At 48.6% G+C, this 15565-nt stretch overlaps 1 protein-coding gene across 3 annotated transcripts in view; it reads left to right on the top strand.

The window, feature by feature from the left end:
* KSR2 (kinase suppressor of ras 2) overlaps positions 1–15565 on the top strand; it is a gene marked incomplete at its 3' end in the record, with an annotated part of 339518 nt that overhangs the window by 246620 nt on the left and 77333 nt on the right. For 2 of the 3 annotated variants that reach the window (XM_084762599.1, XM_084762600.1), the window contains exons 8-9: positions 9577–9644; positions 14342–14460. In XM_084762599.1, the coding sequence (XP_084618725.1) occupies positions 9577–9644; positions 14342–14460 (187 nt within the window). Of the gene's footprint in view, positions 1–9576; positions 9645–14335; positions 14461–15565 lie in introns of all 3 variants that reach the window. The other variant, XM_084762598.1, reaches the window with a different exon arrangement.

Below are 15565 nucleotides of genomic sequence, written 5' to 3'. Positions count from 1 at the left end.
GACACCCCCGCCCCCACTCGTAGGTGTGAAATCTGAAAAGGTCTGTACATGTTTCCAGATAGGGAGACAGCGTTACCACTCTTGCCGAGAAACAGGTTTGTGATATAAATCACCCATTCCCAACCTTGCAGCCTGCGCTGCCCACTTTCAGCGTGTTAGCTGCCAATCACTTGCCCAGCACAACCACGGATCCATTACCAGAGCTTCACCTTCAGGTTCCATGATGACGTATGGGAGTTTCCAACCCCACGATCGCAGCATGATTATAGGTGCAATATTGCCCTGCTTAGCCTGTGACATGCCCTGTTTTAGCCAAAGCCCCAAATGCTGAAACAAATGCCTTGGTCAGCCCTGAGTTAGACACCTTTGCCACAGAGGCAGGTTGGTACTAGCCAAGGCACTGATGTGTTCTAGTTGAGGTCATTATCGGCTTCCGTAGACGTGGACCCTCTGATGGATTCTCTTGTAAGAGGAGCAGCATCCTCATGGGGACGCCTACCGTGGCTAAGCAAGTGTTCCACCTTTCCCAGGATCATTGGATAGCTGCCCTCTCTGAATCCTTTGCCTGCCCATGGCTGCACGGGCTGACTCTGCATTCCTTCCACATTTGCAGTCACTCATTTGCACTTAGAGAAGTCTCATGATCCTTTTCCAATTTTGCTGCATTACAGGATTTGTTCACTGCTTTTTCAATTTCTCCTCTCCTTACCGTGTGTGCTCCTGCATCGATGCACAACATCTTGTTTGAAAAGTTATTCGTTTACAAAATGGCTGTTAGCCACCAGTGATCAGGAAAGTGAAGGTAGCCAGGTTGGTGCAGGAGCTAATTGCTCCACCCTTACCAAACTGGGGACCCATGGGTGCAGCTGCTGCAGCTGCCGTGGAGTTCCTGGCGGCCCTGGAGGCTGCCCACCAGGCAGGATGTTGGCAGCATATAATTATGAGCGTGCGTTGTGGAGATCACCCGCTTGAAGCTCGAACTCGTTTTTTCCACGAATAGAAACATTTCACTTCTTGCAAAAACCATCCTGGGAATTAATTGTCTCTTATGTGCAATAGTGTTTATTATCATGGGGGGAGGGGAAGTTGACTCCTGTTATAGTTATATGTAAGAGAGAGATTTACATAATTCTTCTAGAAACTGAGGTGGGAATTAGGTAAGGTCATGGTAATAATAATGGTGATAATGGTGATGATGGTAGTGATGCTGATGGTGATGGTGATGATGATCATGATGATGGTAATGATGATGATGGTGGTGATGATGATGGTGGTGGTAAGGATGATGATGATGGTGGTGGTGGTGGTAGGGATGATGATGATGATGGTGGTTGTGGTAAGGATGAGGATATTAGGCACTGAAGCCTCATTGCATTGCAAGCATTTTGCTAAACACTTTAGAAGTGTGCTTCCATTTTATCCGTGTTACAAACTTGCAAGGCAGGTGGGGACCACTATCACCCCCATATTACAGATGAGGAAACAGAGGCCTGAGAAGTTCCTCGTGATGGGTGTATCTGCCACTCAAACACAGATGCCCTTAATTCAGCTCCTTGGACACGTAATCATTTTTGGGGGGTGGGGAGTGGGAGGGGCAACCATGACTGCTGCTTCCTGTTCTGCCTGCCTTGATCTCTGCAGAGCAGAGTGTGAGAACCTGGACTCTGCTGTAACCCTGGACCAGAGCTTTCCCCTCTGTCTGTCTGGCCTGCCGCACTCTCCCCTTGAGATGTCCTTCTTGGAAGTTGAAGATGCCTGAAGGCCTTTGACCTGTGATGGTCACCACCAGTGGCAGGGAGCCAGAGTGCATCTAAGGTAGCTTTCTTGTCTTTCTGGGAACAAGCTTTGACAGTTTCAGGGTCAAAAGTTAAGTTCTGGATGTTGAGGTACTGAGAATGAGGGAGAATATGAGGAAGGGCGGAAAGGTAGGTAGGCAGGCCCTCCAAAGCCATGCTGGGAGCCTAAATTGGACTCTCTAGGTGTAGGGGAGCCCATGGAGGAGTTACAGGACGGTGGCACACTCAGACAGATATCTGAGAAGCCTCAAGTCAGAGAACCTGCTGATGTCAAGTGGGAGTCGACCCGAGAAGTATCTACATTCAGAATAGCTGAAGCATCCGGGAAGAAATACTAACTTTCTACCATCCGCCACGTTGACATCTTTTTCAAGGAGCCCACTTGGAAAGGTGATTTAATATGCAAAAAAAAAAAAAAAAAAAAAAAAAAAGGGAAAGATGTGCAACTCAGCTTAACCTTATTTGGGCTGGCAGGCGGGAAAGCACATGAGGAGTATCTCCCATGCCTGGGCTCTACCGCCTTGCCCTGATGCTCAGCAGTGAAGATCCAGTGCTAGCGTGCAGAGGGATGGCTGACAGGGCTGACAGAGCTAGCCAGATGCTGAGATAACAGCCCTGGAAAGTAGAGCAGGTGGGACCCCAACTGGGCTCAGGCCTATGTGTTCCCACTGTGCCCCACTTGCAGAGCATTGTCTGCCCAGCTGGAAATGCACACTGTTACCCCAATCAGATCACCCCATGCCTGTCTGTGGGAGAGAGCTAGTGTACCAATAGTGTGATCAGCTGACCGCTTCCTGCAAAGCAGGCTTCGGGGCTCCCCAGGAGTATCTGTTGGGGTTGGAGACTTGTCTCAGCACCCAAGATAAGTAGAGAATCATTGTCTGAGAGGATTACCAGGTGGAATGTGGAGCCTCCAGTTCTGTACCGTGCTCTCTTCCAACATAAAATAGGGTCAGAAGCGTATTACGAACAACCCTGGGTTCAAATCCTAACCCCATTGCTTCCTGATTGTGCTAATGTGGCCAAGTTGCCGACCCAGTTTGAACCTCAGTGTCTTCTGCTGTAAGGCAAGGAGAGACAAACCTTCTGCCTCGCAAGGTCTCAGAACTAAGAATGGAAGGAAGGTGCCGAGGACAGACACTTGACATAGAGTAGGTCTCCAAGAAGGGGCCCACTTTCCTGTTTACTATGGGAGCAACCATAATTATTGATTCTTTGCTGCGAGACTTTTGCTGGCTGCAAAGTTTGGCTGGCCAAAGAACTGAGAGCCCTAAGGAGAACATGGGAGTGGGAGGGACATGGGCTTTCCTTGCCTAGGGGATGACCCAGGGCTCTCTCTATGCATATGTCCAAAGCCCCAACCTGTTCAGTGCAGCCAGCAATGGCTGTCTTCCTTCTAAGCCCAACTCATGGGATCACCTTACTTGCAGTAACAAGCTTGCCTCTTAAATGACCCACTTACTCTGGAACTGGGTTTGTCCATGGTTTAGAAATGGGATACCAAACAAGACAACATGGTATTTAATGAGATTCTAAATATCTCATTATTCGCCTTGTATCTCTTCAGCCCTTGATGAATTTAGTCTGGGGGGGGGTTCCTTTTACCAGGAGGAAAGAGGATGGGAGGATCCAGCTGACTCCCCAGACCCCCCCACCGCTCCCCCACACCAGAGTCAGGCTGACCTGAGTGGGCATCAGCTCTCTGCTTTTCTTAATGATGTGACCAAAGGAACATTAACTGACACAGTGCCTGAGCAGGGTCGCGCAGGCGCCAGGAGACAGTGTATCTATGCACACATACTCTGGGTCTATACAGAGTGCCGCCCTGCCCTGTGAGAGCGTGGCATCTTGGAGATGCGTTACATAAAGCTTCCTTTGAAGATGGCTAACTTTTTTATTTTTTGCAATTCCACGGCTTAATAGGATAAACTTCAGTTATGAGGGAAAGTTACTTGTGTGGAACATTTCGTTCCCCCAAAGGAGCTGCTGGCAGTGAGAGATATTATCTTCATCAGAAGACCAAATCTGAGTTAGCCTGGTCATGTGACTCTTACTACCTGGGCAGCCGAGGTAGGCAAATGGCTATTTCTACACCTGCCTGAGCTGCACAGTGAGTTTCAAGGCAGCCCTTGCAATTTAGTGAGACTCTGTGTTAAAAAAAAAAAATTAAGTAAAAGTAAGAAGAGGGCTGGGGGCAAAGCTAAGTGGTAGAGTGCTTGCCTGGCTGTGCAGAGGCCTCCATTCAGTCCCCAAGACAAAGTAGGTGACCTGCATGACACCGCAGAGGCGGTAGAAGACAAGGACAGGACAGAATAGTGAAGTGAGAGCTTTGGCCACAGCTCTGGGCTCAAGGGAGGAGAGGGATGCAAGGAGGAAAGAGAGGTAAGCAAATCCCCCTAGGTTTTCCCCTCCCCCAGCCCCTAAAAGAGCAGACTCTAACAACCCAAAGAAAGACCCCCTGGCATCGTCCACATCCATAAATGATGCAGGAGAGAAGAGGGACAGCTGGGTCACAGAGGCAATGGCAAAGGCTCCCATCTGTGGTTCTCACTCTCTGCTCTGTGTGGGAAGTTTACGGAGAAGCAGAAGGGTAGGTAGGAGTGGTTGTGGTCCTACTACGTGGCCAGCCCTTGCCCTTGCAAACTAGCCAGTTAAACGCCTGGTCTTGAATCATAGAGACCTGTAGTTTTTGTTTGTTTTGTTTTGTTTTGTTTTAAAGATTTATTTATTATGTATACAATGTTCTGCCTGCGTGTCTGCAGGCCAGAAGATGGCACCAGATCTCATTATAGATGGTTGTGAACCACCATGTGGTTGCTGGGAATTGAACTTAGAACCTCTGGAAGACAGTCAGTGTTCTTAACCTCTGAGCCATCTCTCCAGCCCCGAGACCTGTGTTTTAACAACTGATCTACCTTCTGTGATATTCTGTGCCAGGCATTTACTTCTGATTCCCTGTCTGTAACATGGGGATAGTGATAGAGGGCTCTCAGAGGAACACCCAAGATACAGGACGAGCCAGAAACCCTGATGTGAGAACTACATTGTAGACATGTATCAAAGTGTCACAGCACGAGCCATCAATAGACATGATTAACACGCAGCCATGAAAAATAGGCATGTGTTTAAATAAGAATAGAGCAGGTTAGGGACAATTGACTTTGGTAATCAGGAGTCTTTTGAAAGCGTAGGCAGAGCTTGAATTGGGAGGACAAGGATAGTCAGAAGCCACTAAAAGGTCCGTATGACTGGCAGATTCACAAACCATGACCCTCAAAGCAACAAGCACTGTGGTGGCTTACTTTTAATTGTCAACTTGACTGGATTCAGAGCCAGCCTGGAAACACACTGTCTCTGGATGTATCTCTGCAGAAGTTTCCAGAAAGGTTTAAGTGAGGTGGGAAGACCCACTCTGAGTGTTGATGCTTCCATCCTGTGGGATGGGGTTGTGGAGTGAATGGATACAAAGGCGTAAGTGATCTGGGGCCTGGCATTCGCCTCTCTCCATGGAGACTGCGGATGTCACATGACATCCGTCTCAGGCTCCTACCGCCATGCCTTCCCCAGAATGATGGACTGTGCCCTTAGGACAGAGCCAGCATCAACTCTCCCTCCTCACACTGCCCATGTCAGGTATTTTGTCCCTCGAGAAGGGGAGTAATTGCAGGGATGGATCATGGGGCATGAAGTGATGCTATTCTGGTAGTTTACTTGGTCACCTTAGTCTCATCATTGGCCCTAAGTGGTAGGTACAGACTGAGAAAGCAAGGTTCAGTCAGAGTCACAGGGCCAGTGAGCGGCTCAGCTCTTATGTGCTAGGTCTCCTGATCGTCTGTTCTGGGAGACAGGAACCTGAGTCAAAATGCTCTTCTTTGAGACGTGCCCACGATGTCCCTGGGCTCATATTGATATCAAGTTCATAAAATTTCCACTACTCTGATTGACCCTTTCTCTGATGGCCCTTCCAAATTCTATGATCTAAGGGGAAGAGCTGTGTCCAAGTGTAGGATCAAACCCTTATGACTCCACAGGTTTTCAGAAGCTAAGCTGGAAGCAGTGTGCACCAGCAAACCAGTGGGTGAAGTCCTGTGGCTGAAGGGAGAGATAGCCCACATGGGAACAAATAAATGATGCAGGCATGGGACACCATCACAAAGTACGACAGAAATGAAATCCAGAGCAACAGAGTTGTGACTGGGGAGTCCCTGGTAGGTGCCATGGGGAGTAATACTAGAGTTGAACTCTCTGAGCTCCAGTTGAGCAAAACTGGAGGAAGGATGGGTGCAGCTGCTGCAGCTGCCGTGGAGTTCCTGGAGGCCCGGGAGGCTGCCCACCAGGCAGGATGTTGTCAGGATATAATTATGAGCATGCGTTTCAGAGATCACCCGCTTGAAGCCTGAACTTGCTTTTCCACGAATAGAAACACTTCACTTCTTGCAAAAACCATCCTGGGAATTAATCGTCCCTTGTGTGCATCTTTTCACTGTTACAAGTAAATCGTTGGGCCTGATTATGCTGTGTGTGAGGGCTGATCATGATTCTCCCAGAAGCTGACGTGGGAATTGGATGCCTTGATGATTTGAGGAAGGGGTGGTGGGGGATGGTGGAGATGATGGACATGGAAGGGATGATGGATGCTGGTGGCCCTCATGATAGGGATAACGGGGATGATAATGGTGATAGTGATGATGGTGGTGGTGGTGGTGGTGGTGGAGATGGTGGCATCGGTGATAATGATTTGGCAATGATGGTGGTAATAATGATGGTAATGGTGGCTATGGCCATGTTGGTGGTGATTGATGTTGGTGATGGAAGCGATGGACATGATGGAAGTGATAGTCATGATGGAGGTGATGATGGTGATAGAGATGATGATGTTGGTGATGGTGGTGATGGCCATGATGATGATTGAGAGGATGCTGATGATGGAGATGATGGTGGTACTGACAGTGGTGATGCTGTGATGGTGGTGATGACAGTGATCACCATGATGATGGTGGTGATTGAGGTGATGATGGTGATGGTCATGATGTTAGTGATGGTGGTGATGATGGTGATGGCCATCATGATGATGATGGAGATGATGGTGATGGTGATGGCCATGATGATGGTGATGGCCATGATGATGGAGATGATGGTAATATTACATACTGAAAGTCACCCCATTTCATGTAACACTTTTCAAGCATGGTTTCATTTAATCCTTTCAAAGTAGTAAACTCAGAATGCATCCCAGGTTGTCCTCAAACTTGCAGTGATCCCAGCCTTCTGAGTGCTGGGCTTGCCAGTGTATGCCACCATGCCTGGCTTTCTTGTCTTTTTGGCTAAAGTGTACTGTGTTCTCTTGCCAATGGTGGGGAGCAACTTAAGGGAAGAAAGATTCGTTTTGGTTATGGTTTCTGGGTTTCATTCATCATGGCAAGAAAGATGTGGTGGTGAGAGCATACAGAGTGGCATGTTCATGTGACAAGACCCACAAAGTAGAAAAGCAGTCTGGACCCAGGGTGGGCATGGTCTTTCAAGCCCACCCCTTAGTGACCCACTTCCATCAGCCAGGCCCCACCTCTTAAAGGTACCACAGCCTTCCAACTAGCACCCCAGTAGGGGACCAAATATTCAAAATGTCCCCCATGAGCCTCTCAGAAACAGTTCAGGCTCAAAACACAGCACTAAGTTTATTTAAAGTTGAAAATTCCTCTCTATTGTGAATGGAGAAACATTATCCTTTGCTATTCACATAAGGCAGCCTGGAAACAGATGGGAGACTGTGATCAGATCTCTTGTGGTGATGTCCATTGTCTGCCTGCATCTGGGACTGGGTGAGCATTTGAAGACCTTCCCCCACAGTATGGTCATATGGAAAGGAAGAGTGTGATTTCTTGATTGTTTGGAACTACCTGGGTTCTCCTAGCCTGTCCTCTGCACGCTTGAGGGCTCCGGGTTTAAAGTCTCCATATCATAGGTGAACCCAGGTCTTCCCTCAGAGCCAGGAAAGATGGTGAAAAAAAAAGGCGGGGGGGGGGGGGGGGAACAAGCATAGGTGTGTACAACCGGCTAACCAGTGGTTCCCCGGCATCATGCACATTTGGGTCACTTTGGGGCTTGTTCTAGTCTATCCTCAGAGATGCCAATTCTGCAGAGAACCCAGAGAAGTTTCCAGAATGTACCAATGTTGTTTGAGTGGGAAACATCATGTTGAGAACCACTAGACTAGATCTGTGTCCATAGAGAAGACAGTTAAGAGTTTCATAGGAAGAAACATACTCTAACCCCTGGGTGGTGGGTGGGACTTTCTGTTCAGTCCCAAGATGCTGGGAGCGAAAGGGCAGCTACCTGGCAAAAAATGTTGACTACTGGAAATTTGTCTGGGACCCACAAAAGGTCAGGGGAATCCAGAGGGTCTGCACAGAGCCTGTACAGTATCTTGCATAGAGTGTCTATATTGTTTGCATTAAGTGCAATAAGCTGCAGTAACTTGGGGGAGGGGAGAAAATCAGATGATGTGGTGGGGAAGCAAGGTGACATCTCAGGTCTGTCTAAAAGAAACTCACTTGTCTTCTGTGCTCTTGATGCCTGCTAGTGATTGCATCCTAAATGGAAGTTCTGGTTTGATGTTTCCCATGAGCTTTAGGTGTTAGGATAGATGAGAGACAACACGTGGGATAGTGGCTGAGGGCTTTGTCCAGGGCATGCCAGTTCATTTCAGTTTTCCTACCCAGAAAACAGGAATGATAACAGTAGCTATTTTTTTTTTTTTACAATTGTCAGATTCAAACAAGATAGTGTATAGAAAATGTTTAGTGTAGTGGCAGGTGAACCAGTCTTCAAGTACTTAGTAATGATGACTAAGATTGGGGTGTTGCTTTTGATGATGATGATGATGGTGATGGTGGTGATAGTGATGATGGTGATGATGGTGGTGATGATGATAATGGTGGTGATAGTGATGATGGTGATGGTGGTGGTGGTGGTGAATATAGACCATTATCCTAAGCACATTGTAGCGTAAGAAGTTAACATGGATCTTGTTAGTAAAACAATTGCTGCTTACTCTTGGACCACCCAGGGTGGAACTGGAAGAGTTGCAGTTGGCAGCCTCTCTGCAGAGTTATCACCTGGGTTGCCATGGGTCAGCTTTTGCGATTGCTGCTTCCACTTGTCTCACATATTGCTGTCCATGGTATCTGGAGTTTTCCAGCCCACTAGGGCATCTCATTTGTCCATCTGCTTATTCCTCCACCCACCCATCCATCTATATATCTGCCATCCATCCTCCCATCCTTTCCTCCATCCATCTGTCCATCTACCAGCTTGCCATCCATCTATATGTATATCCATCCACTCCATCACTGAGCCATCCATCCATCCATCTGCTAGCTCATTCATCCACCTGTCCTACCATCTACTCATCCACATTTATATCCATCCTATCCATTTATTCATCACTTACCCATCTGTTAGTCAATGCAGCAGTCCTTCCATCCACCAACCATCCGTCCATTTACAAGTTCATCTCTTTGCCTGTCCATGCATCCATATTTATATCTATCCATACTACATCCATTTCAGCCCATCCATAGACTTCATCCACCCACCTACTCTATTAATCTATTCACCTATCCATCCATCTGTCCACCTGTCCATCCATCCATCTGTCTACCAAGCCATCCATCTATCCATCCACCCACCTATCCATCCATCTGTCCACCTGTCCATCCATCCACCAAGCCATTCATCCGTGCAGTTAACTCATCCATCTTCCTTTATCTCTGTCTTTCAGGTTAAAGTGCCACAACAAATGCACCAAAGAAGCCCCACCCTGTCATCTCCTGATCATCCATCGAGGAGGTAAATATTTAACACTTGTTATCCTGTGGTTGGCTCCAGAGCTCTTGCATCCCAGGCAGCCCTGCCCCCCACCCCAGCACAATTCCAAATAACTCCCAACCCCTTAGATTCTTGCCTACTCAATTTCTTTTCTCCCAATACCATCTTCCTTCCTGCTGTGTTCCTTACCCATTATCCTCTGCTCCGTCATTCTTATTTCTTGCTTCTCACTGGTACCTTCTAATATTTTGGTGCCTACTGCCCCCTGCTCCTCGCTTTGCCTCTGGTCCTAAGTTCCTCTTCTTTTCTTCGTTCAACTCTATTGCTCTTCCTTTACACTCAAGTTGCCGGCTGGGGCTCACATAGTTGGTCTTGCAGACGTGGCCTCAGGGAGGAGTCTGGCTTGGGGCATCTGTTGTTATAGGCCATCTCCATCTCATGCTCTATGGTCCTAGAGGTACCTGGGCCAACTTGACCAAGCTGGCAGCCTTTCACAGTATACAGCCAGACCCATTCAGCTGGGAAGAAAAGTGTTGCACTGTCTTCCACGGACTTGGTAGGAGACAATAACTCTTCATACGGTCTCATAGCCCAGCTTGCAAAATAATTCCTTAATTTCTTGTTATGTGGCTTCATGTCTCCTAGACTCCCATGATTCTTTTTTTTTTTAATTAATTCATTCATATTACATCTCAATTGTTATCCCATCCCCTGTATCCTCCCATTCCTCCCTCCCTCCCATTTTCCCCTTACTCCCCTCCCTTATGACTGTGACTGAGGGGGACCTCCTCCCCCTATATATGATCATAGGGTATCAGGTCTCTTCTTGGTAGCCTGCTATCCTTCCTTTGAGTGCCACCAGGCCTTCCCATCAAGGAGTCGTCTGAGCCCCATGATTCTTAAGCCCATGCTGTCGGATTAGTAGCCATTAGTCACATTCGACTATGTAATTTGAGATTAACGAGAACGACCTAAAAACACAAGTTCTGTTACTCAGTGCCACCAGCCGTTCCTCGGGGCTCAGGAGCCACGTGTGGCCGTTGCACCGGATGGTGGCATGGGGGTAGGACAATGCCATCACTGCAGAGACCTCTCCTGATGATGTTGTTACTTCTCGTGAGATCGGAAGTCTGCTCCTAAGATGCTGGTCAGTGCAAATGGCCAGATGTTGCGGCCTGAAGAGCTCAGGCCGTGAGCTTCCTGCTGCCGCTCTTTCTCTCAATTAAAAAGGATCAGTGTTATGGTTTTTACAACCTCTAACCTATGGTCCTGTCTCCCCCATTATCCTTGTCATGTAGGCTATCCCAGACTAAATCGCACAATGTGAACCTTCCTGCCGCCTCCGGAAGGAAGTAAAAGTCAGATATTTTCCTTTTTTTAGGAATTTTTCCGAAGGCTCCATCTCTGCTCCCCGTCCTCACCTTGTCACCCTGTGTGTGGTGGTCATATATGTCTCTTCTCCTTTAAGTATGCTTGCTTTCTATCTTGTTCTCTCTCTCTCTGTCCTTCCCTCCCTCCCTTTTTCCTCTCTCCCTCATTCTTTCTGTACAGTATTTTTTTTATTAATCATTTGAACGCATTCACTTCCCCAACTCCTTTCATCACACCCTCTCATCCCTCCCCACCCAACTTTGAGATATTTTTTTTTCTTCTTTTCTTTTTCTTTCCCCTTTGAGTCCAGTTTGCGTTGCCCAGACAGTCTTAGCGTTGGAGCCTCTTGTGGTGTGGTGCCAATCTATCAGGGGTTCCCGCCATTAAAGAAATGAAGCTTCTCCCTGGGCTTTCAAGGGAAGCCAATCCTGTCCTTCCCTTTCAGCCCTGATCATTTTGTCTGTTTTTAATGCTTACTCACTCTCCCCCACCCCCACCCCCCAGTCATGGCTTCCATGGTTCGAGACTACCCTCTCCCAATAAAGCTCCTTCCTACAGGGTAATTTTACATTAGCTCCTTCCTCAAAGCAACATCCACTCTCCTCTTTACTCTGCCTAACCAAAGCGTGGCCCAGGCATGTGTGCACATGTGTTTGAACTTGACACCTCCTGGGCCCACCCGGGAAATGCTGAACAGGAATCTACTTTTTTGAGTTGGATCTGGTGGGTTCATATGCACACCCAAGGCAGGAACAAGAGTTGTACAAAACCCACACACATTGAGGCCAAACATCCTCAATGAGAGACTCTGGGCAAGTGAGGCCTGGCGGACCCGAAAGTCCAGGCAGATGCTGTCCAGGGAGGGTAGCAGCACAAAATTAGGTAGACAGACTTCCTGAGTACCTGCCGGCAGCGCCCCCATCTCTAGGTTGGAGGGAGCCTCAGACCTGCCAGAGACCAAGCTTAAGACACAGAGACTTGCTAAACCAAGGCTGACTCTGCCTTAGCCACCCTCTCATCTCCCCTGGCTCAAACATGACCTGGGAGTGTCCACCCAGCCTCAGAGTGAACCTAAGAAAAGCGAAAGGCAAGAATTGGGTTTCCGGGCCGGAGAGATGGCTCAGAAGTTAAGAGCACTGGCTGTTCTTCCAAAGGTCCTGAGTTCAATTCCCAGTACCTACATGGTGGCTCACAACCATCTATAATGAGATCTGGTGCCTTCTGAGGTGCAGGCAGAATACCATATAAATTATAAATAAATAAATCTCAAGATGGAAGAATTGGGTTTCCACCAAAGCAGGCTGAGAACTCACAGGCGGTTGCGTTTTTATGTTTCCCCACCTCAGATCTCCATGAAGAGAGAGGTTTCCGCAGTCTCTGGCCCTCCTCTCTCCTGCCTCTTCCACCCCACATCCTTGATACACCAAGCATGGCTATTTTGGAACCTGAGTTCACACAGCTCCTGTGCCCCTGTCTGAGGCCAACATCACTGGGGAATTTGCCTCCCACCGAGTCTTGCTCCTTAGTGGGTGCCTTGAAGGCTAACTCCCCCAGGAAGTCAAGACCCAGACTGCAGGAGGGTGAGCCTCCCTCAGAGTCTGGTATTTGGAGAAGGCCTCCTTCCTCCCACCCACCTTCAAGGCAAACTTCCCTGGGCTTCTGGAGGGCTGGTGTCTTCCGAGTAAATCAAAGAGAACTTTCCTGGAAGAGTCCACTGGCTTCTTGCATTTCCCCCACCTCCCTGTTGGTGGGAAGTTGAAAATAGAGTCTGTTTCCATGGTAATGGCAGCTCAGGCTAAGCAGGGAAATTAAATCCCTGGGTCAGTGCAAAGCTTTAATTCCACAGTCCCCAACTAAACTAACAAGGAAGGGTGGTAGGCAGGCAAGCCTGAACTGGGGCGTACTCACCACAGTCCTACACTGTGTTCCCCACGAGTAAGAGAAATAACGAGATGATGGCACTGGAGGCTGGAGTGCTCCGTCCCCACCAGGAAGCAGCTATTTAGCCTCATTGGCTTGTGTATCCAGCTTTGGCTCTGGGTGTAATACACAGGGGAAGGCTGAGGGAGCTGGGCCATTACTGTGGGACTCCGGAGTTATTTGGGACAAGTGTGGTCCAATGTGTGACGGTTTCCTTAGTCCCGATAAACTCCGTATGTAACAAAAGACATCCTAACACACAGTTAGAAGCGGAGGGACAGGTGTCCATCATGACTTGTGTGCTGGTTGTCAGGCCTCGAGGAATCAGGGATCTCTTGTGTTGCAAGTTAAGTTCAAGGCTGAAGTGAAAGACTCAAGCAGTGTGTGGCAGCAACAGCAACAGCAACATGGGAAAAAAACAAAAGATAGTTGTCAAAAAACACTTGTTGGGGGGGGGAATAAATGATTAAAAAAGGAAATGTCTGAAAAAATACGTGGCTGCTGGGGTGGTGGTGGCTCGGTTGGTGAATTAGTTTCTGCCATTCTGCCATGCAAGCACAAGGACCTGAGTTGAGCCCCCCCCCCCCCCCCCCGCCAGAAGTCATGTCAAAATGCTAGGATGACAGGGCACACCTGTAACCCCAGTGCTGGGGGTGAGGGTCTAGGCAAGCTAATCCCTGAAGCTCATTGGCGAGCTAGCCTAGCTCAAGCTATGCGCTGCAGGTTGAGTGGCAGACCCCATCTGAAAAACAGAAGTAGATCTGATGTGAACCTCAGGCCACCACACTCACATCCATGTGCACACCCATATGACACATCTACACTGACAAGTACATATGTTAGTATACCTTGCATGAATGCGTGCGCGCGCGTACACACACACACACACACACACACACACACACACACACACACACACACACACACACGGGGTCTCAGGGCTGGAGAGATGGTTCAGTGGTTAAGAGCACTGGCTGCTCTTCCAGAAGACCCAGGTTCAATTCCCAGCAACCACATGGCCACTCACAACTGTCTGGAACTCCTGTTCCAAAGGATCTGGCACCTTTACACACACATACATGCAGGCAAAACACAAATGCACATAAAAATAAATCTTACAAATAAAGGCAGGGGCTCATGTAGCCCAGGATGGACATGAGCTCCCTAGCCAAGGAAGCCCTTGAGTGTCTAATCCTATCCTCCACTTCCTGAATATTGGGATGGCAGGTGTGCTATGTAGACAATACAAGACGTGTAAAAATCCACAGAGGACACCTAGACCATTTGTCATGGTGATGTATGGCTATCATTTCTAGTGTGGCTGGTAGGTTTCAAGGTGGGATGTGAACTGAGCTCTTCTGACACGATCAAAGCCGATATGATGTTTAGACTCTCTCTCTCTGCTGTTTTCACCCCTACGGACCCAGCAAGGTTAGTGCGAACGGAGTCAGTCCCCTGTGACATGAACAACCCTGTGCGGAAGCCAGCCCGCTATTCAGATCTGCACATCAGCCAGACGCTCCCCAAAACCAACAAAATCAACAAGGTAAGAGTGTGGCTTTCATGGAGTTAGGGGTCTGGCGGGGAGAAGGGGGAAGATGCAGCGGCAGGGCCAGATGGTAGGTGAGAATGGGGAGAGGGTTGAGCAGGGGCACGACGCTCGTACGCCTGGGCTCTCCTGGTCCAGGGTGGTTTATGTACACTAAAGCAGGGAGTAGGGGAAAACATCCCATGACTGGTACTGAGGGCAGAATGCATCTGGTTTAGAAATAGGCCCCTGGGAATGAAAATGGATGCGTGAGGGGAGAGAGGCAGAGCACTGGGATGGGAGGAGGCAACAAAAGGGAGTTTCTGTGGTACTCCAGACCCTGGCTGTACTTGCTGGGATGCCTCCACATCTGCCCCATCTGCCAGAGCAGCTGTGTACATGCTAGTGGGCTTTCTGAGCACCTGCTGAGCTAAGGGATGGTGATCTTTGGTGGGGAATTGGATGGGGTGGGTAGCTATCCGTTGGGGGGCTCTGAACATCAGAAAGATTGGTTTCTTCCCTCTGGTGGATGATGGCTCTCTGCTCACCTTTCTTTCTGGCGTGTTCACTCTATGTTGCCAATTGCACGTATGCCGGGAGGTGGTTTCTCAGGCCCGCGAAGCCTCCGGGTATTACATTGAAGATGGATAAAATGTGGTGTCAACTCAGAGTTGGGGGAGGCCACAGATGTAGGTGCCAGATGAGCATATGGTGACTGTTGACTTCCCCCTTGCCAAAGTGTGGCCTTGCTTCCCTGTTCTGGCCATTGAGAGGAAGACCCCCTCCCTGTCCTCTTTCCTTCCAATAGCCAGAGTGCATCTCAGTGGGTGTTGCTCCAAGGTTGTCATTCTGCCTCAAACCCACCTACTGGTTTTATGGAAGCAAGTCTAATTAATGTACTTATTTTTCTATTTTTTTTGCATGTGTGCACATGGTTTCATATATTTGTGGGCGCTCACGCGTGAGTGCATGCGCACATGTGTGTAGAAGTCTCAAGTGATGTTTGGAACATCCTTGATGCCTTTTAGACGTTCTTCCTCGAGGGAGGGCTTCTTAGCAAACCCAGATCTCGACACTAGGGCTCTTGCAAGCCAGCTTGCTCTGGGATGTCCCTGTCTTTGTC

The sequence above is a fragment of the Acomys minous genome (assembly GCF_964271855.1).
Source record: "Acomys minous genome assembly, chromosome: 16".
Classification (NCBI taxonomy): domain Eukaryota; kingdom Metazoa; phylum Chordata; class Mammalia; order Rodentia; family Muridae; genus Acomys; species Acomys minous.
This window is presented reverse-complemented; position numbering and strand designations above follow the sequence as displayed.